The following is a 21,804-nucleotide window of genomic DNA, read 5'->3' as shown; positions in this document are numbered from 1 at the left end:
GAAAAATATTCGTCAGGGCTATTTTTGGCATCATCAAGGTATGGTTTCGAATGTATACTGTTTTTTTAGATTATTGTGGAAATAAGTTGTAACAATTAAAATAATTGTTACGGGTTGATGTTTTTTTTTTTTTTTTTTTTTTTTTGCACGCGTAGTTAAAAGCAGACATAAACAATCCAATAAATGTCAGTATTACTCCTTGTATTTTATTTTTGTGTTGAAAATGAAAAATGATAAAACTGTATTACTCGAATGTTGACATGTTTGCGAGGCTTCGAATCCGCGCGTGCGCAGTAGGCGGCGCCTAGCTAAGCAAGCTAAGCTAACAACCCGGATAGGGCAGACACAGTAAGCTAGCCTAGATATAAATTAGACAAAGAAAGCTGGCGAAGAGTCCTACTGAAAAACAAGAGTTTAAAGTGACGGATGGTGACAGGAGCTCCCGTGGCACTAAGCGACACATCTCACCCGATACATACGAAAGTATGAAATTGAAAGGTACGCCGCCACGATGGATTTTCCAACTTTTTTGGCAGCCGATCCATATATTAGCTTCGGCTAGCTGCTAGTTAGCCACCGTTGTTTTCCTAACAGCATATTGAAACGTGAGGGTTTATGTTAGCTTGCTAAGCTAGCGTCTTGTCAAAAGAGCTACATAGGCCACCCTTTTTATATACTAGATACAAATAATATAAGTTTTATTAATATACGGTTCTTTATTTAGTTTGCGGTGCGACAACGATATTGATATGTAACGTGAGCGCGTTGAAGTAAAAATAAATTACTCGTTGAATGTTTGAGTCAAGCTAGCTGATTGTTGTTAGCTGCGTTTGCGTTCGTTAGCATACAGAATGCAACATTTGTCTTCGCTAGGGAGAGTTTAAATCTCAATTTGGACGAAAGCTAAGAGTGTATGGCTGTTTTTTTAATACCAGTACATCGAATTAATGTCATGTTTTTACTCCTAAGCGAACCGTCGTTTTTTAAGGGCGTTAGTGTTAGAATACTACCTGATACATGTTTTGTATATTGTTCATTTTAAGTTTAAGAATCTTTAATAAGTGTCAGAACAAAAAAAAAATACTATTATAGAACTACTAGATATATAGATAGATACTTTATTCATCCTCGTAGGGAAATTCACACTTCCAGCAGTATCCTTGTGTTGAAAATAAAACAATAATAAAGTAAAAGGAATATAATACATAAATACCTAATGTAACGTGTTGATATAGAGTATCCAAATAGTGCTACATAAAATACACACTGTAATAAAAATAGGGTAATATGTGGGGGTGTGGTTTAATGTGGGCTTTTAGATAGATAGATAGATAGATAGATAGATACTTTAATTCATCCCCGGAGGGAAATTCACATTTCCAGCAGCATCCCTGAGCTGAGAACAGTACAATAATAAAGCCAAAAGAATACAATATACAAATACCCAGTGTGACGTGCAAATGCCCACTGTAGCGTGTTATATAGAGTAACTAAATAGTGCTACACAGAATACATATTGCAGTAAGATTCGGTAATATCCCCCGGGTGGAGTTAACGAGCCTCCTGGCATGAGAAAGAAATGATGAAATGAAATGATCTGCTTTTTATATAGCGCTTTTCAAGTCAATGACTTCCCAAAGTGCTTTACAATGTGCTCCATATTTCCCAATAGCGGTCTTGTATTGCAGCCATGTAAGACGCTAACCTGCTTATTGGGGGTATTAGGGGTTCAGTGTCTTACCCAAGGACACTTCGACATGTAACACGGACGAGCCGGGATTCGAACTGGGATCCCTTGATCCCTAAACGAGCGCTCTACCTCCTGAGCTACTGCCGCCCAAATGATCTCCTACAAAAATTACTGCAACAATTTTAAATTTCGTACTAAGACCTAATACTCTATTTTGCTTCCATTCTGAAAGGAAAAACACCAATAGAAATACTTCAAAATTACTACTACAGAAACGTTACGACTCAAACACTTCAAAATACAACTACAAAAATACTACCATGAAAATACTACCATGGAAATAATTCATATACATTCTCCAGAAATACTACAAAAATACCACCTTTGTATACTAGAATACAAAATTACAATATCAGAAATACTACAAAAATATTATGACAGAATGTTAAATGGTAATGGTAAACGGTCTGCATTTATATAGAGCTTTTCAAGTGACTGAAAACCTCCCAAAGTACTTTACAATGTGCTTCACGCTCACCCATTCACACTCACACACTGATAACCGTGATAGCCATGCAAGGCGCCTACCTGAAATACTACTAAAATACCACCACGGATATATTACAACAAAACTACTACAAAATTGCCAAACATATATATCCATATAAAATTTAGTGCTAAAAAATGGAGACCTAATCTATTATTTTGCTTTCATTAAATAAAGAAAAACTTCAATAGACGTACTTCAAACATCTACAGTGTTACTACAATACAAAATACTACTACAGAAACATTACAACACGAACACTCCAAAATACAACTAAAGAAATATTACAAAAATACTACAAAGAACGTACTACAATGGAAATAATTCCCAAAAAATCTACAGAAATACTACAAAAATACCACTAAAGTGCTAGTACACTAGAGTACAAAAATACTGTACTACGACAGAAATATTATGATAGAAATGCTACAGAAATATTACAATCTAACACGCTACAGTGGGCATTTGCACGTCACACTGGGTATTTGTATATTGTATTATTTTTGCTTTATTATTGTATCGTTCTCAGCTCAAGGATGCTGCTGGAAATGTGAATTTCCCTTCGGGGATGAATAAAGTATCTATCTAATATAAAGGTAAATAGTAATGGCAAATGGTCTGCATTTATATCGCGCTTTTCGAGTCATTGAAAACCTTCCAAAGTGCTTTACAATGTGCTTCACACCCACCCATTTACACACACACACACTCACACATTGGTAGAGGCAACAGTCATGCCAGGCGCCTACATGAAATACTACCAAAATACCAGCACGGAAATATTACGATATAATGTTAATATTTCAATATTACCTGATACATTTTCTGTATAGTCTTCATTTTAAGTTCAAGACTTTTGGTTGAAGCTAAACTTTGAAGGCCTTAAAAATGATCAAGTCTGGTATGAGAAGCAGCTAGATTCAGTAAATCAACCAAGGTTGCTTGTAAATGGAATAAAAACCTTAAATAAACATTTCTATGGGGTGTTGGGTAAGATAATTGTATGTATTGTTGGTATCATTATAAAGCTTGTATTTTTTTTTTTGAGGATTACTCGAGAGTTGAACATTGTTGTTGTTTGAGAGAGTCATATATCCCTTCTCAATAATGCAATGTTTACGATGTAAAAACGCTATTAATAACAAAGACTAAACATGCAGATACATCTTTTCCCCATGACAAACGGCATTTGCAAGAAATCAGGATTTACAGGAGGATTAAATTGCTACCAATTTATTTGTATTTAAAAAAAAAACAGTTTGATGTGGGGGATTGTGTACTGGTGTTATCTTATTGTATATATAAGGTTTTTAGACAGGTCTTTGAGTTGTTATTTATCTGGATTTCGATGCGTGGAACAGCATTGATTGAAAACGACTTTGACACCTGATGTTATGTTATCTGATATACAGTACATGGAATTTAATTTGCAGTTGATCATCGAGTACATTTCATATTTTGGCAAAACACCTCTACATTCATACACTGAAGACTGTAGCATCAGTTGATTGCATAGTAAGTCAATTAAAGTATTTGGAATCTAAAACATTTGTGCCTTGTCCAAACCCACACAGGTTGGTGTTTTACTTTTTACCCAATTTGTTGGGTTTGGTTACCTCTATTATGACACAATGCTTGACTCTGCAGTGTACCTGAGACTGAACAAGACAGAGCCTGACGTTTTAGATAACTACTGGTTTCACAACATGTATTTTTAGGAAGGTGGTTTTCCCTAGTGACACTTCAAACTGGTAATAATTGACGTCAAAGCTCAGTAGGTGATTTCCAAGTCGTCTACTCTCGTTGTAGGTTGGAACAAAAAGTTGGGGGCATGAAGTATCCTGTGAAAAACTAGGCGTAAACAACCTTTGAAATACTATAAACTGATAAAGAGGTGAGCTTCTACTTCATAATTAAAGGTTTGGTTCAAATGTTAGGGTGAATATTGTCCTTGTCTTGCACAGTGTACCACCCGTTTTAACTGTCAAAGTTGTATTTGCATTCACTGACCTGTTCTGGTTGTTGCTATTATTACCACAACATTGGATGGTGTGCTGCATACAATGTCAGCCAACCTGTTGGATCTGTTCTGTGAGGGGTATAAAGGTATCATTCCAGTAGGAGTCGTAAATTATACTCTTAAACAAACAATCCCTTCAAGATTACATGGTCTTTGCGCCATGAAGCGAGATCATCCAAATAACTTTCCAATTGTGATTCTATGGTGTTATTTAGTTTTAGAATAGTTTAACATAAAGTAATCGCTTTATGGTTCCAAACTTTATATGAAATAATATAAAAGCGATGTTACAGGTGCTTTGTCATTTGTAATGTCTCTTGAGGCATGTATCGGTTTTAGGTGAGAAGTTTATGATTTTTAATTTGACAAAAATGTCACATTTCCAAGTCTGTATATAACTGATGAAGAGAAGAGTTTTAAGGCGGATGTAATTATCTAGGAGAATTCCTAAGGGGCTTAAAATAAAATGTATTTAATCTATAAAAGGGACAGAAGTTAAATTGTGGTTCCATATTTTACCAAAAGTCTCACTGAAGTGTAAGTCGCACCAGCCAAAAAGTGTATTATTAAGAAGAAAAAGCTATATATAAGGTTTACCCTGAGTACAATTTTCATTTTTGGGGACATTTATTTGATAAAATTAAACACCAAAAACATAAATGTCATGCTGAAAGGCAATTTAAAATGGAGAAAAACACGCTGAGTACGTTTGGACGGTATACGAAAGTAACGTGATATGATTGACATGCCTGATAATATCAGTAACGACCTATCATATTAATCAGATAACTTTAGCACCGACATGTCGAAAATCTGTCCCGGAGGCCAGTTATGGCCTGTGAACAAATGTTTACTGGCCTTCAGCGTCTGTCATATGATTAATTATTCCAGATATTTTGACAGCAGAACAAAATCAATTATACATATTTTTTGGACCATTTCACTAGATGATGGCAGTAGCCATTTGGCCACTCACCCCTTGGCCTTCTGTTAGAATCTTACACCACCCAATATCTGACACCACGACTTTAAAAGAAAAACTGTGATGACAAGTGGAAATTTGAGTTTTTTCAATAAAATTCAAAATAACTGCATCTGCCTAATTTACGAATAGACTGTCGCTGTTTTCAAAGAAAAGAATATCTTAGAGGCACTACTAGACGACAAAACATGCCGACTTTAAAAAGTGAACTGGAAACGAACGCTGTGAAAAGGTGAGCAACTGGAAGCTGTTTTAACGGCACATATCTCTTAACCAATAGGGCTATATGGGCACCATTTCCTGTGGTGTGTCTTGGGCAAGTACTGCCTGGTGGTGTCCATCCCCCTAAATAAAAAAAACACTTAATTTTCAATGAAGTGCAAAATGTAAATGTTGTCCATTTTAAATCTTTGACTTAAATCGGACTCTGAAGCCTTGTCATGTCAGAGGAATAGCATTAACATTTCTAGACATTGGTTTTGTTGAAAAGTAGGGCTGCAACTATCGACTATTTTAATAGTTGACTAGTCACCAACTATTGAAATAATGAGGCAAACAATTTGACAATTCTTTATTATTTTTTTGTAAAAAATTTGAATGAAGTTGATCCATTTAGATGGCAAATTATAATAAACATAGGAAAAATAGTTTAAATGAAAAATACCTCTTTTATTGCACATACTCCGAATTTATACAAGAATTACATCAAAATGGAATCAGCCCCTGTTGGTCAGTAAAGACAAATGCATAAATAAGCCGCTAGGGCTGCACAATTTTGGAAAAAAATCTAATTGCAATCTTTCAGACCTGTATCGCATCTTTGATGCGGTTTTCGGTTTTAAAAGAAAAGTGCATTTTCTGTGCTAGTTTTCATTCTGTGAGAACTTAAACCAAGTGGCATGTAAACTTGAGATGATGTCCTTAACGGCTGAGTGTACGACTGTAACAAAACAACAACTATACATCTACAACTCAAACCAGAATTGCATTTGAATAAATGGTCTTTATTGTCGTAATACAAATTTGTTACTAAATTGGAGGGCTTCTTAGAGAGTAAGAAAGCGATTTGGAGACCAAAAGGCTAGTCGCACGCTTGCATCGGGTGACCGCGACTTCAGCCAGGTTTCTGCGATGATTACAACACAAAAGTCACACATATAGCAGGTTCACATGAGTTGTAGCTACACGTCATCTGTTTCATGGGTGATAGATCTGAAATTGGTGAAATAAAGCATCCGCAGGAGTGTCTCAAGAGAGTTGTTGACTGCGGCAGTAGGCCAGATCTGCCTCGCTGTTGCCTTCTCTTACAATGACACCTCATTCAGACGCGATAACAATCCACGGAGCACTCGCTAGTGATCACCATTCCTTTGCACTCTTTTGACTTTGCTCAAAGACCGATTTAATCAAGTTTTTTCTTTCAATGTAACAAGCCGCTAAGGCTACCAGCTGTAGCGTAACACAGACGTTTGTTTTGGTGGCCAATTGTGGGCACGCCTACTCCGGCTGTTTTACTGACAGCATGCCCCTGCCTATCACAGTCGCCCACACATTGCAAATCTTGCCTACAAACTTTGCCTCGCCTTTATTGGCTAGTGTCTTTAAGATTTGCCTCTGATTGGCTGGCGACGTTAAAACCCGAATGGTGACAATTCTGGTTGGCCAAAAACTCTATAATTATCGAACATGGAACTATCTTTGAAAATCCTTGAAAAAGCACTACCCATCGCAATATCATTTAATTTTGGTTAATCGTGCTGCTCTTTAAGCTTCTGTCTATTATTTAGAGACAGGCATATAGATGATAAATCAAAATCAAGTGAACATTTTTTGTAACTTTAAACGAAGAACTGGTTCATTAGCAGCCGAAGAACAGAAAATGAAACAAATGTGATTTGCATTTTGTGAAATACATTCGGTGGTCAGGCTCAAGCTTTCTTTTTATAGCGAAATATACGTATGCGTTTAAAACTGTTGGCGTGAACGTTACTTGAATCTTACTAAGGCGAGTCACTCTATTTCGTTAAACTATCCGGTGTGCACTTTGAATGTTCGTGTATCGCAGTTACTGCCTTGATACGCAATGTTTGTTTTGCAAAGTAGTCTTTTTATTCGCTGTATCTTGGTTAAACTTTAGAAGTTTTGGTACAAATACTTGATTTTGAATGACTGTAGAATAAACGGGTAAAAACTGTATTATTTTTCGAGGTTACTTATGAAAGGTTTTACATCAACCATATTAGATTAATTCAAGGATTGTAAGATGGCCGCAAATGCATATCAAAATATTTGCTTTGTCCAGTGCTTTAGTGACACGAGTGCACCCTCCAAAGTGGTGATGTCACGGGTTCCCACCCCCCCTCCTCCTGGGGAGATGTCAAGTGGACCTGTGGCGGAGAGCTGGTGTTACACACAGGTTTGAGTAATCGGCACCTCAATTCTTCTTACAAAAGCCAAGTCATCACTGTCTGATAGCTGCTAGCTGATCCCACATTTTATCATTGCGGAATCATTTATGCTTACCAAACACTCATCATTTGTTTTTTTCCCTTTCGGTGCCAAGGTCAAGGTTGTCAAATTTTCCTACATGTGGACCATAAACAACTTTAGCTTTTGCAGAGAAGAAATGGGAGAGGTGCTAAAAAGTTCAACCTTCTCATCTGGCCCCAATGACAAGATGAAGTGGTCAGTGACTCATTGAAACCCATCACATGTTTTTGTAAACCCATTCAATTTTATACGTTTGGTAATTGATAATTTTGTTCCCTGCCAGGTGTCTGCGAGTCAACCCAAAAGGGCTTGACGATGAAAGCAAAGATTATCTGTCATTATATTTACTTCTCGTTAGTTGTCCCAAAAGTGAAGTCCGAGCAAAATTCAAATTTTCTTTGTTGAACGCTAAGCGAGAGGAGACAAAAGCAATGGGTAAGCCACCGGGCATGAGCTCCACAGCAACTTGGAAACATTATAAAACTGTCTTAAAACTGCCTTTTTCTTTGTTTCAGAAAGCCAAAGAGCCTACAGGTTCGTCCAAGGCAAAGACTGGGGCTTTAAAAAGTTTATCAGGCGAGATTTCCTCCTGGATGAAGCCAACGGTCTTCTGCCTGATGACAAACTTACCCTTTTCTGTGAGGTAAGTTTGGGTTATTTTCACTTGCAACTTCACATATTCCTTTGCAGCTTTAGAAAAGAAGTAGTTTGTTGTTTATGAGGGAGTCAAGTCCGCTTCACTGTTCCAACACACTTCATAGGAGGTTATTATTTTTACCATTTTAAAAATACTTTGGAACATGAAAGAGGGGGGTGGGTCAAGGCATCAGCGACACGATAAATGTTATAACATGTGTTCTGTCTTTTGATTTTTAAGGTTGGATTAAGATGCTAATATTTACTACACACGTTAAAGAAAAACAATAAAAACTTCCGGTTTTAAATCTATTAAAACAACCAAACAGTGGTGTTGGATACTTGCACGGGTGCTTGGCGCCGAGTTATGTACGTAGCTTCTAATTATACGCTAAATTCCTGCTCAAAGGTAATTGTGAAAGCACTTTGTCTGCATCTTTGGTTTTCTTTGTTTTTCCATTAAGATGCAATGTAAAAAAAATCAGTCCTTTGGCTGATTGTTTTGCAGCCAATGCTTGAGGTGTCATAATAGGCTGATTCTAATTGTCAGTGGATTTGTCCGTCAGCCACTAATACTCTTATTCCCTGCGCATGACTTATTTTGATAATATCTCTAAAGCTTTAGGACATCTTGGGAATAATACAATTAGAATCTAAGTTTAGCGTACGGATTCTAAATTTTCAGTCCTTTTGATATTGTCAGGTTTTCTTCTCCACTGTTTATCCTTCCCATAAATACAATATCGCTGATTAACAGTCATAAGAGGACTGCCATTCTTTTGTGACAGTTCTAGTCATGCTGATAACCTGAAGGTTCGATATTTTGCAATGCCTCCAAACTGACCGCGCTTCTCTTAACCTTCTCTCCAGGGGCTATATGCGTTTTTATATGTGCTAAATTCTATTTCACTACTCTTCTTTGCACTAATATCTACACACTGGCAGTTTTTCTCTCAACTTTCTATCCATGGGCTATACTTGTTTGTATATTTTCTAAATGCGATATCGCTACTTTTCCTTTCCCCAATATCTGCATACTGACAGATTTTCTCTTAAGCCTTTATCCACGGGCTGTATATGTGCGAAATGCAATTGCACTACTTTTCATTGCACTATTGCTACGATGCGCTGCATTACAGAATAATTTGCACATACAACTTAGGCCAGTCTGCAAGCACTACTTTTGAATACTTTTGCCTATTAATCCTTAAATTCTTTGATAACATTTTTTCTATTTGGTCTTAGTTACTTGATTTTATTGATTATCTTGAAGTGCCAAGTTTGCAAACAATGTTTAGTATATTGTTGTAAGTGACAATAAAGACTATTCTATTCCGTTACCTCTTATTATAAAAATTAAAATTAGCAACCTGGATTTTAATAACTTGATATCTTGGCAAAAACAAAAATATGATACATTTTGGATTCTACACTTTGGAAAACGACCTAAAAGATGACCTCAACCAAAATCTGGTTCCTCATTGCGATGTCTTGTCTCGTGGGCAGGTCAGCGTCGTCCAGGACTCTGTGAACATTTCCGGCCAGTCCAACATGAACATGCTGAAGGTACCAGAGTGTCAGCTGTCCGATGACCTGGGGAACCTTTGGGAGTGTTCACGCTTCACAGACTGCAGCCTCTATGTGGGGGGGCAGGAGTTCAAAGCCCACAAATCCATTCTGGCAGGTATGAAAGACGCTTTTGGTAACTTTCCTGTTACTTTTCATTCTTAATCGTAAAAATTGTATGTCACAAAAGTGAGTGCACCCCTCACATTTCTGCAATGATTTCAGTAGTCTTTAATTGCTCAGAATTTAAGAAACATCACTTTGGCACAGTGAGAAGTTGTTTGTGTAAAGCTTATATAGCAGTTCAGATTTATTTTCCCCCTGGTGTTGACACTGCTATATAAGCTTTACACAGGCTTATTTTATTGTGACAATTAATAATCAAATCTCTGCAGAAATGTCAGGGGTGTACTCACTTTTGTGAAATACTGTAAAACCAGCATTTTTTAATGGAAACTTCACATCAGGCGAGCTGCTCTTTGTAATTGCCGTACCTAGAGACAAACATGCAGCCTCCCTACAAATCCATTAGGGAGGCGTGATTTATCCCCGCGTTGTAAACGTCGATACGAGAGCATTTAACAAGCACCCGTGACAGAGAAGTGTTGAAAATGGCCTCTGTGAGACATGTAATGCCTCTTACCAATGGCCTTCCTCACAGAGCCGTAAGCACCTTGAAAGGTTAGCTGGGGTCGCTACTTCCTGGCAGGTTTTCAGCGACCTGCTTCTGCAAAGGGTTGCTAATCCACCCCACGATCCCGCCTGACCCCAGCGAGCGCAATCCAGGACTCCTAAAAGCCTGGAAGACGATTCGACACAGCGCCGGTAACAGCTGTGGTCAGACGGGAGAGGGAAAAGCTGACGATAGTTCTGATTTAACACATTAAAGAGCGTGAAAAGTTTAATTTTTTTGTGTGTGAGTGCGTGTGTCGACTGCTGTGCTATTTATCACTTGTCTACCCGTGTTTCTCACAGCAAGGTCGCCCGTCTTCAATGCGATGTTTGAGCACGAAATGGAAGAGAGTAAAAAGGTAGAAAGAGACTCATTACTGTATTTAGAATGTTATTTTTATTGGACGCTCTGACAAAGTCCTTTCTCGCCCCCCTCCTCACAAGAACCGCGTCGACATAAGCGACGTGGACCCTGACGTCTTCAAGGAAATGATGGGCTTCATCTACACAGGGAAGGCCCCAAACTTGGAGAAGATGGCAGACAACCTGCTGGCAGCTGCAGACAAAGTAAGCGCAAAAATAATTCGCGCTTCCAAACTTGCAAGACTGAATCTGTCATCTGTCGGTTATTTTTATGCCATTTTCACTTTCATTAGCTGCAGTTGGCAACGGGATGTGGGCTGAGCCCTAGACGAGGGCTTCTCAAAACAACACAATGCTGTAGTGTTTATCCAAAGACAAGATGAAAATTCTGTAAAAAGGCCTCTGATGAAATGTTGATCCCTTTCGGAGGGCAATGTGTTAAGTCTCACTTTTTCTTCAGTTTTTAATTCATTGTCCTGTTTTTATGCGAGTTTAAATACACGCCAAGCTTGCAATGATGCAGTATATTCAGTTGGTACAGTTTTGTTTCATTGTCAATGTGCAGATCAGATTTTTTTTTATTTTCTATCAATTGGGGAAAGGAGAAGAAACAATTTCTTAACCAAATATATATCTATTTCATTGATTTCTACTCGTCTTAAGCTGTGAAAATTAATATAAATTGTGATATATGAGCAAAAACATTGAATTGTTCCTTAAAATACTTCTTAGTTCAGCCCCAATGAGTCTTTTTTTTCCACATTTTGTAGATAGTGCAGGGTAACGAGGCCTAAAATTTATATCACGCACAACTTACTCTTTGCAGTAAAGTGTGTGTTAAAGGATTTAAAGTTTAATGCTAGATGGTTTTAAAATTGGTTTTGAGTGATCAGGTTTATAGAATGCATTTCTTGAGCAGTTGAGAAAATATAAAGTAAGATATGCTAGATATTCTCATTATCTCATTAGCCGTACCGCTTATCCTCATTAGGGTCGCGGGGGGCTGGAGCCCATCCCAGCCATCTCCGGGCAGTGGGCAGGGGACACCCTGAACTGGTTGCCAGCCAATCGCAGGGCACACACGGACAGACAACTCATTCGCTCATTCACACCTATGGACAATTTGGACCGACCAATTCACCTGAAATGCATGTTTTTGGAACGTGGGAGGAAACCGGAGTGCCCGGAGGAAACCCACGCAAGCACGGGGAGAACATACAAACTCCGCACAGGAAGTCTGGAGCTGGATTTGAACCCACGACAGGTTCCCATGACATGAACTGTGCCGCCCAAGCGCTAACCACTGCGCCGCCGTGCTGCCCCATGCTAGATATTATATTTTCATTTTCTCTGCAATGCATTTGTTACAGACTGGTCAGAATTGTACAAATTAAACAAGGTGTCACTGTTTTGTGGTTACCACAGATTTCGTTCCAAAACAATCCTTTAATAAATTAAATCCGTAAACTAGAAACTTTATAATTTTTTTAGTTATTATACAATTAAAAATTCTATTAAACATGGAATTTAAAAAGCAAACCCTTTCTCATTTGTTCATCAAATAAAGTGCTTTCTACTCGCAAACATTTTTAACCAATACTCTTCCCTCTTGGCGACGTATTAACCAATCAGGATGTTGAAAATCCGTAAAACAGAGAGACCATGAAAGGTGAACCTCGTTGTTGCCAGGAATTTCTGTATTCTTGTTTTTTTCAGTTAACAAGACAAAATCATATTTTAGAATTAAAATTCCTCAACTACTTTAATCATAGTATTTTTCATATACTGTGTCCAGCATGTCATTCTATATCCATCAAAAATGATTAGCTAGACTAGAGATCTTTTTTACAATATTAAATCACGGGGTTCTCCAACCTTTTTCAAGCTTAGACTAATTATCGCAAAGGGCACCCAGTTTGATATCTCTTTCGAAAAAAACAACTTGTCATTTTATAACTATGTTGTTACTGGATTATTACAAGATTAATAATTGGAAGTAGAGTTAAATAGATTCTCCTGCCAAAAAATACATTACCTTGAAAATCATATTGACCAAGCACTGGTGAGCTATTTTTTTTTTAGAAGAGGTCCGCGTCTACCCCCAGCGATCATTAGGGGGCATTGGGCAACCTGGTGCCCGCCGGCTTCACGTTAGAGACCCCTGGTTGAAGTCAATTTAAGAAACACGCCATCTTGTGCTCAACGTTCATTACACCGTATATCTAGAGTTGATCCATTATTGTAGATCAGCGCTAAATACCACAATTTTTTTTTTTAACCATTATTAAAAAACAACTTATAATTTATAATTGCTACCCATATTCCTGCAACCTTTTTAGTTTTCAAATGACAAATTACCATATTTATTCATGTATAACGCGCACCCCTTCATTTTTGATTAACAATCCGTATCAAATTTTGGTCAAACTAAGCGTTGTAAGTGAAAAACGTTGAATACCTGTGGCCATGATTAAAATCAGTTATTGATAACGTAAACTCTAATTTACAATGTATTCACTTAATGTCTTTCAAAGTCAGATTCATCAACAGGTACACCAAAGACTTGTATCCCTCGTCGTGCCTTTTTTTGCATTTATTTATAGCTTTAAGGACGACTTAGTGTTTTTTCCATTCTGTAACAATTGTCTCTGGTACCGTGAATAGAAATAGTGTGATGAGATAAAACCAAATGCTTTATTGTATGTCACCCATATCATTGGTGGTCTGTGGTTAAGATTCAGCGCTCTCGCAGCAAACCAGGTTTGATTCCCGTTGCACCCAGTGTTTTGCTCTTGTAATCAGCGATATTTTTAACTGATCAATTATTGCACAAATGCGGAAATATACTAACCTTTTGTCCAGTTTAACGTGGACCCAAACTTTGAGTTCTACTTGAGGTGTAAGAGCATTGCATGTTATACACGAATAAACACAGTAATTGAATTACCTCCAATAATTGCAGCTTTACCCTCTATACATCGTGACATGCTATGATCCCCTCGGTTATTGCTGTTAATGGTGACGAGAAGCCCTCGCTAAACGTGAAAATCCGCCAAGTAGCGTTCCACCTTCATAAAAGTCCCTAAGTCGTTTCTCGAATCCGATAATAATCCACAGAGCTTCTGTTGGTGATCACCATTTCTTTGCACTCTCCTGACTTTCCGCACGGTCAGGTTTAATCTAGGATTTCTTTTTTATTTAACGAGCCACTAAAAGCTTGCTGTTTCCATTGTTTTGGTGGCCACATTGACTTGTGCACTCGTCCCCCAGTTTGACTGACAGCATACACTCGCCTATCACAGTCGCGCACACTGCCATGTCCACCTAACACACAAAGCCCAGTGTTGATTTTACCTCTGAAAAGTGATGTGTTCCAGGGACTCGCATGCTCAAAAATCTATGGGTCCCAACAGAGATCTATGGGTCCCCAAAATTTAGTGTTATCGGGGTTGAAATTGTAAATCGGCGACAAATATATAATTCTATATATTCATTCAGTTTTAATCATCACAGTTTATTGGTAACACAAATCAGTTATCACTTCAAGATTTTTCAGTTCACAACAATATGTACATTATACAAAATATTATTGCTGAAATAATTATATTAATCTATATTTTCATTCAGTTTTAATCATCACAGTTAATTGGTAATACAAAGCAGTTATCACTTCAGATTTTTCAGTTCACAATATTGTACACTATACAAAATAACATTGCTGAAATATTTATATATTCATGCAGGTTTAATCATCACAGTTAATTGGTAATACAAAGCAGTTATCACTTCAAATTTTTCAGTTCATATATTCTTCGTGGTTTGCTGTCCCGCCATAGTTGTAATGCCTTCTTAAAGTCCAATCCATTATCATCCTCCTCATAGCGTAACCAGGAGTAAAATTTAGTCCATTTTGGCAGAAAAGTCCTTTTCTTGCTCGGAGTATTCTTTTGTTTATTTTCTTTCGTCGAATCGTTCGCTTCAACACACGTGTTTTCCTTGGCTTCGTTGTCTTCTGAAGAATTTTTCGTGCCGGAATTATTGCCGTTGTTACCACTTTCTTTGTTATGTTTCGACTTATTACCGACACTGAAGAAATGACCGATTTTTTTGTTGATTTGCACCTAATACCAACTGTTTTTTCGGAGGCATACTTCTCTTTACTCGACAACCGCCACAACAATGACGTCATCTCGAAGCAACGAGATCTCGTTTGCCGAGATCGGCGCGAGACCAAAACAACAATGGCGGATGGCGGATCTGCCTGACGAAAAGTTTGGAGTGCGGTAAATCTTTGTTAAAAAAAAAAAGTAATCGGGTAATAATGACAATTTGGTGTCAAAAACGATGCGTCCCGGGGACGCACGTTGATTTGACCCAATGCGTCCCCAGCAAAAATGATGCGTTTAGGACGCAGGGACGCTGGCAAACGAGAACACTGAAAGCCCTCACTAATCTGCCCCCGTAATAGCATTTGCCGTTCGCTCTCTGCTGAACATAATGCCCTATATGTTTAGCAATGACAATAAAGACGATTCACATCAAAATCTGCCTAGCAGTGAACCAGCATTAAGCAAAGCGTGAAGTAGGGAGGGGCCTCTGCAAGTATGTAATATCTCAATATATATCTCGTATTATTGTATTTCTGGATAGGTAATGTTGCCCTTAGCAAAAGTTTGAAACAAGTGTAAATACTGGATCAAGCGCAATAACTTCATTTCTCGGCGTCTTGAAGATGCTCTGGCACCTTCTCCGTCACCCCCTTTATTATTTTGGTCACATATCCTCTTATTTAATCGGCAAATATGCTCTCGTTTCACACGAGTGCTGTGGTCGGCCAGACGACTCCAATTTTGCATGCAGTGGCTAACCGTACGCTCTCTGGTGTTTTGGTAGTATGCTCTGGAGCGTCTAAAAGTCATGTGCGAAGAAGCCCTGTGCAACAGCCTCTCGGTGGAGAACGTGGCCGACACCCTCATCCTCGCCGACTTGCACAGCGCCGAGCAGCTCAAAGCACAAGCCATAGATTTTATCAACAGGCAAGTATCTCGACGAAGAAGGAGGAAGGAGGGGGAAACCTCCTGTGATGAATTTGAGCTGCCATTTCTGTTTACCGTCCCCGAACGCTTACCTTTTTATCTCCTTGCCATAGGTGCAGTGTCCTCAGACAGCTGGGCTGTAAAGATGGAAAGAACTGGAATAGCAAGTATGTAATTAGCTGATATGTGACACAAGATGAATAACGCCCGCTTATCTGGGCCCCTCGCAGATGCATTAGAATTCATTGTTTTAGCCCCGGCGGACGGCACACTATTTGCCTTTTCGCTTTTGGGCTGCGTATCATTCTGTCCAAGTTATTAATAGACTCGTCGCTGGAGAAACTCTGCAAATGGAGCCTTTTCTCTCGTTTTCTCCGGGACGACAACTTTTGCCTTTCCAATGATGATTCTCCTGCTTTCGCGGCACCTTGAAACTAAAACCTCCCTCGCTCGAACAAGAACTTAAATTATAGGTCAAATCCTTTGTTTTTGTCCTACAATGGCGAGGTTTGGCTTTCAGGTCAAAAATGAATTATATCACCTTTTTAGTTCAGACAGTTCATAGTTGCTCAGGTGTTAAAGATGTATGGCTTAATCATTGAATGTTTTTTTGGGGGGATTCATTTTCTTTCTGTTCTGCATAAATGGAAAAGCAAAGGAATATGGAGTAATCAAATTGCTAATGTTGCTTCATCATTTAACTTGAAAACGATAACTCATTTATTAATAAATGGTGGGAAAATGAATCTTCATGAAGAACCTGTAATATTTTACCTGCGTAAACCTGATTTAAAAGTGAAGTACTCAATTGGATTATACTCCATATTATGAATGAACCAAGACGAGCTTAATCTTCTGCCTTTTATAATTACAACCTGGTTATAGCACAGTAACAACAAGTTGTTGAATTACAAATGCATATCAAGCTAGCAGCCCTTCAAGATAATCGGTTACAAAAAATTACCTCTCTTAAAAAGGTTGGTTACCCCCAACTCTAGAGAAAAATGGAATATAGTAAGTGTTTTAAAAAGCTTGATTATCCCATCACTATTTTTGCCCAATTAAAACTACTAAAATCAAACTTTTTGCACATAGTTTTATCCACAGCAATTATAATAAAATTATAAATAACAAGGTATTTAAGAAAAGTGCATTGTTGCAAAAAATATTTGTTTTAGGGAGTGAATAAAGTAATTCAATTTTTCGCGTGGGTTGATAATCAAAACCCCCACAGTAGAAACATGTATTTTTTCTCCGTAACGTATAATATAGATGACTACAAAAAAATAACAACTTTAGATCTGTAAATAAGAACACCTAACAGGGAATTGCAGTTAAAGAAATGGGCTTTGTTGTCATTTTACAATGAAATTCTCGATCAGTGTAAGAAAGGCATATAGAGAACGGCCAGCTAGCTCCACGTTAGCCTCGAGAATACTTGGGTGGACCATTTATCTGCGATGATTTAAAATACAATAGTCATAAACATAGCGGTTTCCCTTGATTTGTAGCTCTGGTTCATCCGTTTCATGGTTGATAGATCTGCCGATTGTAAGATACAAGGTCGGCAGGGGTGTCTTGTAAAAGTTATTTAGCCTATCCGCAGCAGTTGGCTGGACCCGCTGCCCCAGTTTTGCTTTATCTGTCTCTTCCTGGACCCAATAACAATCCACGATGCACCCGCTCATGATCAGCATTTCGTTCCGTTCTCATGACTTTTCTCAGACGTCAATTTACTAGGTGATTTTTTTTTTTTTTTTTCATTGAACTAAGCAGCTTTAAAATACTAGCTATCGGTGAGCTTAGCAGTTCATTTTTGGTGGACCTATTGACTTGTGCACCAGCCCAACCCAGCTGTTTGAGCGACAGCATACACCAGATTATCACAGTCACGCACACGGCCCTCCGCAACCTGCCCCTGTGATAGCATTTGCTGCGTGTTGTCTTCTGCAAAACACAATGCACGATGAAAATCTGCAGTATTTAAACCGCGATACAGCTATGGATTAATGTGTTTGGAAATAAAGTTTTTTTAAATAAGGAAAAACAAAGAGCCTTACCATTTATGAGAATCAAATAAATCCATGCAGTCACCTAAAGGGAGTGTAAAAATGAGATTCAACTCCTCGAAAGGCACGGGTACTTGCACTACATTAGTTGATCATTTCAGAGGATCAAGAATGTACACGCTATTGGTTTTCAGTCTGTTGCTTTAAGGGGCCATAGCACTTTAACATCGATGCTTTGTGACTTGAGCAATGAGTTAGCTCATTAGTTGGTTTCAAGCCGCAAGCCGCTTATCTCAACTCGTCATTTGCACTCATCGATTTTTAATGTCCGCCCGTTAAAACCGATTCCGTTTGTGCTCGCAGCCACGCCACCGACATCATGGAGACGGCGGGCTGGAAGTCCATGATCCAGTCGCACCCCCACTTGGTGGCGGAGGCCTTCCGGGCCCTGGCCTCGGCGCAGTGCCCCCCCTTCGGTCCTCCTCGCAAGCGGCTAAAACAGTCGTGACGGACCGGGAAAAGCGAGGACGCCACTCTTTTGGAATTCCAACAAAACGGAACACGCTTGAAATAGACGAGAGTGGACCTTCCTCACAGGCGTGGGGGAGGACGGCACAATGGATTTGGAGAGGGGAGGGGGCACGGAAGAAAACAAAACAAAACGGACTCTTGCTTTGCTTCCCTGACTGTTGTCATCAGGGCGGGTTGCAAGTCAATCGTCTGCTTCAGTTTTTTTTTTTTGTTTTTTTTTTGTTTTTTTTTTTCAATTTTCCTGTAATTCTTCAAAATGGCCTTAATATATCTGCCATTGCTCTAGAGTCGCTCTGGAGTTTTTCTCCTCCCCTTTTACTCTGTGCCTGCCTTGTCACAAAGACCAGGCCTCCTCCAGGTTGCACTAGCTCCCGTCTGTTGTCGTATTATTATTTTTTTTTCATATGGAGTTCGATAGGAACGTAACAAGGTTGAACTAAATGGGAAATATTATATATTTGTAATGTTTAGCCCGTTTCGTGACCAGACATTTATGAGCATGAACACTTCCAGTGCGAGGTCCGTTCTTAACACTTTTTAAAAAGACGCGTATGCCCCATATTGATGGCACCATTTCTATGTAAATGACAGCTGAATCAAACAGGAGGGAAAAAAACGTCCGTGTTGTGTCTGTGTGGGATGAAAAACAAATGCTCGTTGTAGATTTCCAATGGTCAGCCCTTTATATAGACCCTTTGTAAAAACATTGAAACGTATCCGATGGGCGGGGCTTGGAAACAATACTTGCGCTGGTCAGGAGACGGGAAAAGAAAGCTGTCGTAGCTGCTAGTTGTCATGTTTGTGTGCGAGGATTAGAGAAAATAACGTTATTGTTTTACAGGATCCTGCCAGACACTCGTGAAAGAAGAGTTGTGGTTAAATGCATTAAAGCAAAAATATTAGACCGAGGTACTCATCAAAAATGCTCTGATTTGCACACTTCATAGTAGGAAAGATAAAGTTTATAATTGTTGCTATTGAGTCCTTATTGTTTTTTTTTCTTGGTTCGAGCTAATTGTTAGCATGTAGCCTAAATGCCAGACGCTCGGACAAGCACACCATGCAAACATTAGATTCATTTAACAACGCATTAATTGTTTTGTATGTAGGAGTAGCATCTCTTGAAGGCATCAAGGCTACACACCAACAGCTGAAGCCAAGATACTTGGCCGATACTGTACAAGTAATTTAGACCCGACAGCAACAATCACACGTGTAATTTATTATACCTGATATGAAGCTGCTAAACTAAGCATTTTTGATGAGTGCCTCGGTCCAATCTCTTCGCTTGAATGCATTTACCACATCTCTTTTTCTCTGATCAAGAGTGTCCGCTGGGACGCTGTATAACTTCAATTTCCAATCACTTTATTTTCTGCGATTTTAACACCAAACTAGCAGAAATTAAAGCTTGGTTTATTCAGTGTGTTGACCAGCGCGAAGTAGGTTCTACTGTGACGTCACGCCTGATGCAGGCTATGAAAGGGTCTATAATAAACAATGAAAGCATTTAGGATGTATTCAACCAGGCTCACCGTTTACCAGTTTATGAATTCAGCTGGAAGAAGAAAAAGAAAACCCCGCAAATGTATATTCTCATCACAATGTGGTTTAGTCAAAGTGGGAAGAATAATGCATGGATTGTTAAGGAAAAGTGTTCAAGATGACTTATTTTTTTAATGACTGTCTTTTCTGTCATTTGGTGCAGAATTAAAAAAAAGGAACTGATCGTGTCTATAAAGAAATGTGTCGGATGCTGCGCATCTCTCGGGCCGGCGATGTCAGTCTTTGTTCCGAATGAGAGCTTGTCCTATTTTTTTTTTTTGTTTCTGCGCGTCGTAGAGTGGATGTGACAACACAGCGGGAGCGTTTGTACAATAAGTGGGCAACATCTCTGCGTACGTTTGGAAGCAGCGGGTGGAACTTGAGACGAGCAATTAAAAACATTTTCCAACACACAGGCCCTGAGGTTTTTTTTCAAGGTTTTTTATCACCTCTTCACCCAAAATATGTACCCCACATGAGCTAAAGCCTAATGAAGTCTTCAAAAAGGGACAGCCACGGAGAAAGTCCACCCGCTGCCCCCGCTAAAGAGCGCCCTCAAATCCTACTTCACCTTTCATCTTGTGCGAAGGCAGCTTGTCAAAAACAAAGGATAACGCAGCAATTCCCGCGAGTTTTGTTCTCGTTCAGACGCGCTCCGGATGTGAGGCCTGTTAGCGTGAGGGGGAAAAAGACTCACCTGCTTTAGAAACGGTTCAAGGGATTCCACTGCGGTTCCAAGGTGCCGTTTGGTGATAAACCGCGGCCACGCTCGGCAAATGTAAGGGCTGTTTTCTAGGGCAGTGTTTCTCAAGTGGGGGTTGCGGGTCTTCCTTGGCAAAGTCATTTTAAGAAGGAAAAAATGGAGGGGCAATTACTTGCTGTTCAATCAATCGGTATGTTTGTGAGGAACCACATTTCATTTTATTGGGATTTTGTTTGTTTTATTTCCTTTTTCTGCCCATAACAGGTCCCAACCGCATTAGGGAAAAACGATGACAACAATTGAGTCGAAGAAGGAAATGATTGCAAAATAAAATGCTGTATGTGTGTCTGCCATTGAAGCGCTGCTGGAAGGTACAATAAATGATTTAAAAAGGTCCTATTTTGAGCTTTTTATAAGTATGTTAATATTTTGTGACCTCATAATTAAATACTCTGATGTTTGGGTACACACTTTATCAATATTTTAGTATGTGTCTATTTTGAATCTGTTTTGGCTTTGCTGGTCATGTATTTAAAAAACAATTTAAAATGACTGAATTTTAATGTTTTATTTTCAGGGATAGAAAAGTGCTTGAATTTATGGTGAAATGCTTGAAATTGTTGCTGTTTTTCATCAAGTCCACTTGAAAATGTTGGCGCCACTGCTCTCTGGGTGCTACGCCCTGCCGTTGCATTTCTTCTTCCGTCCTGATTAACGGCAGCTGGCATTCGTTTGTATGTCCTTGCCCTATGAAGCATCTTCACTCACTACGGCTCCTGAGGACAGGTGCATGCTACACCTTAACAGGGAACTATGAAAAGTGTAAGTATTACGTACCAACTATGGACATTTAGGATGGGCCAAGCAATAAATTAAAGGTAATGTTTCCCAGTGGTAAATTGTAATGGGATGAACTTCACGCAACTGAAAATGGAAGCTACCTATTACAGTCAATTTACCCATCACCGGAAAAAAAGTGGTTTCGGTCTTAGAAATGGTTCTCAAAAGTATTTA

At 38.9% G+C, this 21,804-nt stretch overlaps 1 protein-coding gene across 2 annotated transcripts; it reads left to right on the top strand.

The window, feature by feature from the left end:
* The first annotated feature begins 312 nt into the window (after nt 1–312).
* spopla (speckle type BTB/POZ protein like a) lies at nt 313–20,502 on the top strand. 2 transcript variants are annotated; one of them, XM_088353115.1, is made up of 12 exons: nt 313–498; nt 4,047–4,131; nt 7,542–7,655; nt 7,803–7,924; nt 8,013–8,164; nt 8,245–8,372; nt 9,872–10,049; nt 10,907–10,962; nt 11,048–11,170; nt 15,860–16,002; nt 16,116–16,169; nt 18,375–20,502. In XM_088353115.1, exons 3-12 carry the CDS (start codon nt 7,578–7,580, stop codon nt 18,517–18,519), a joined length of 1,179 nt encoding a protein of 392 aa, XP_088209241.1. In that variant the 5' UTR covers nt 313–498; nt 4,047–4,131; nt 7,542–7,577; the 3' UTR covers nt 18,520–20,502. The 2 variants fall into 2 exon arrangements, with proteins under 2 accessions (XP_088209241.1, XP_088209240.1); XM_088353114.1 differs by lacking the exon at nt 4,047–4,131.
* Nucleotides 20,503–21,804: the final 1,302 nt, after the last annotated feature.

The sequence above is a fragment of the Urocampus carinirostris genome, chromosome 14 (assembly GCF_059441175.1).
Source record: "Urocampus carinirostris isolate Australia breed hairy pipefish chromosome 14, RoL_Ucar_1.0, whole genome shotgun sequence".
Taxonomy (NCBI): Eukaryota; Metazoa; Chordata; class Actinopteri; order Syngnathiformes; family Syngnathidae; genus Urocampus; species Urocampus carinirostris.
The sequence above is the reverse complement of the archived record's forward strand: the minus strand, read 5'-3'. Positions and strand labels throughout refer to the sequence as shown.

What these genes read in the sequence shown, in the direction of transcription:
- spopla (XM_088353114.1), top strand. Translation starts at nt 7,578, where the DNA reads ATGTCACGGGTTCCCACCCCCCCTCCTCCTGGGGAGATGTCAAGTGGA. An exon ending in CCCAATGACAAGATGAAGTG is followed by an intron (nt 7,925 to 8,012) that starts GTCAGTGACTCA and finishes GTTCCCTGCCAG; the next exon opens with GTGTCTGCGAGTCAACCCAA. An exon ending in AAATGGAAGAGAGTAAAAAG is followed by an intron (nt 10,963 to 11,047) that starts GTAGAAAGAGAC and finishes CCTCCTCACAAG; the next exon opens with AACCGCGTCGACATAAGCGA.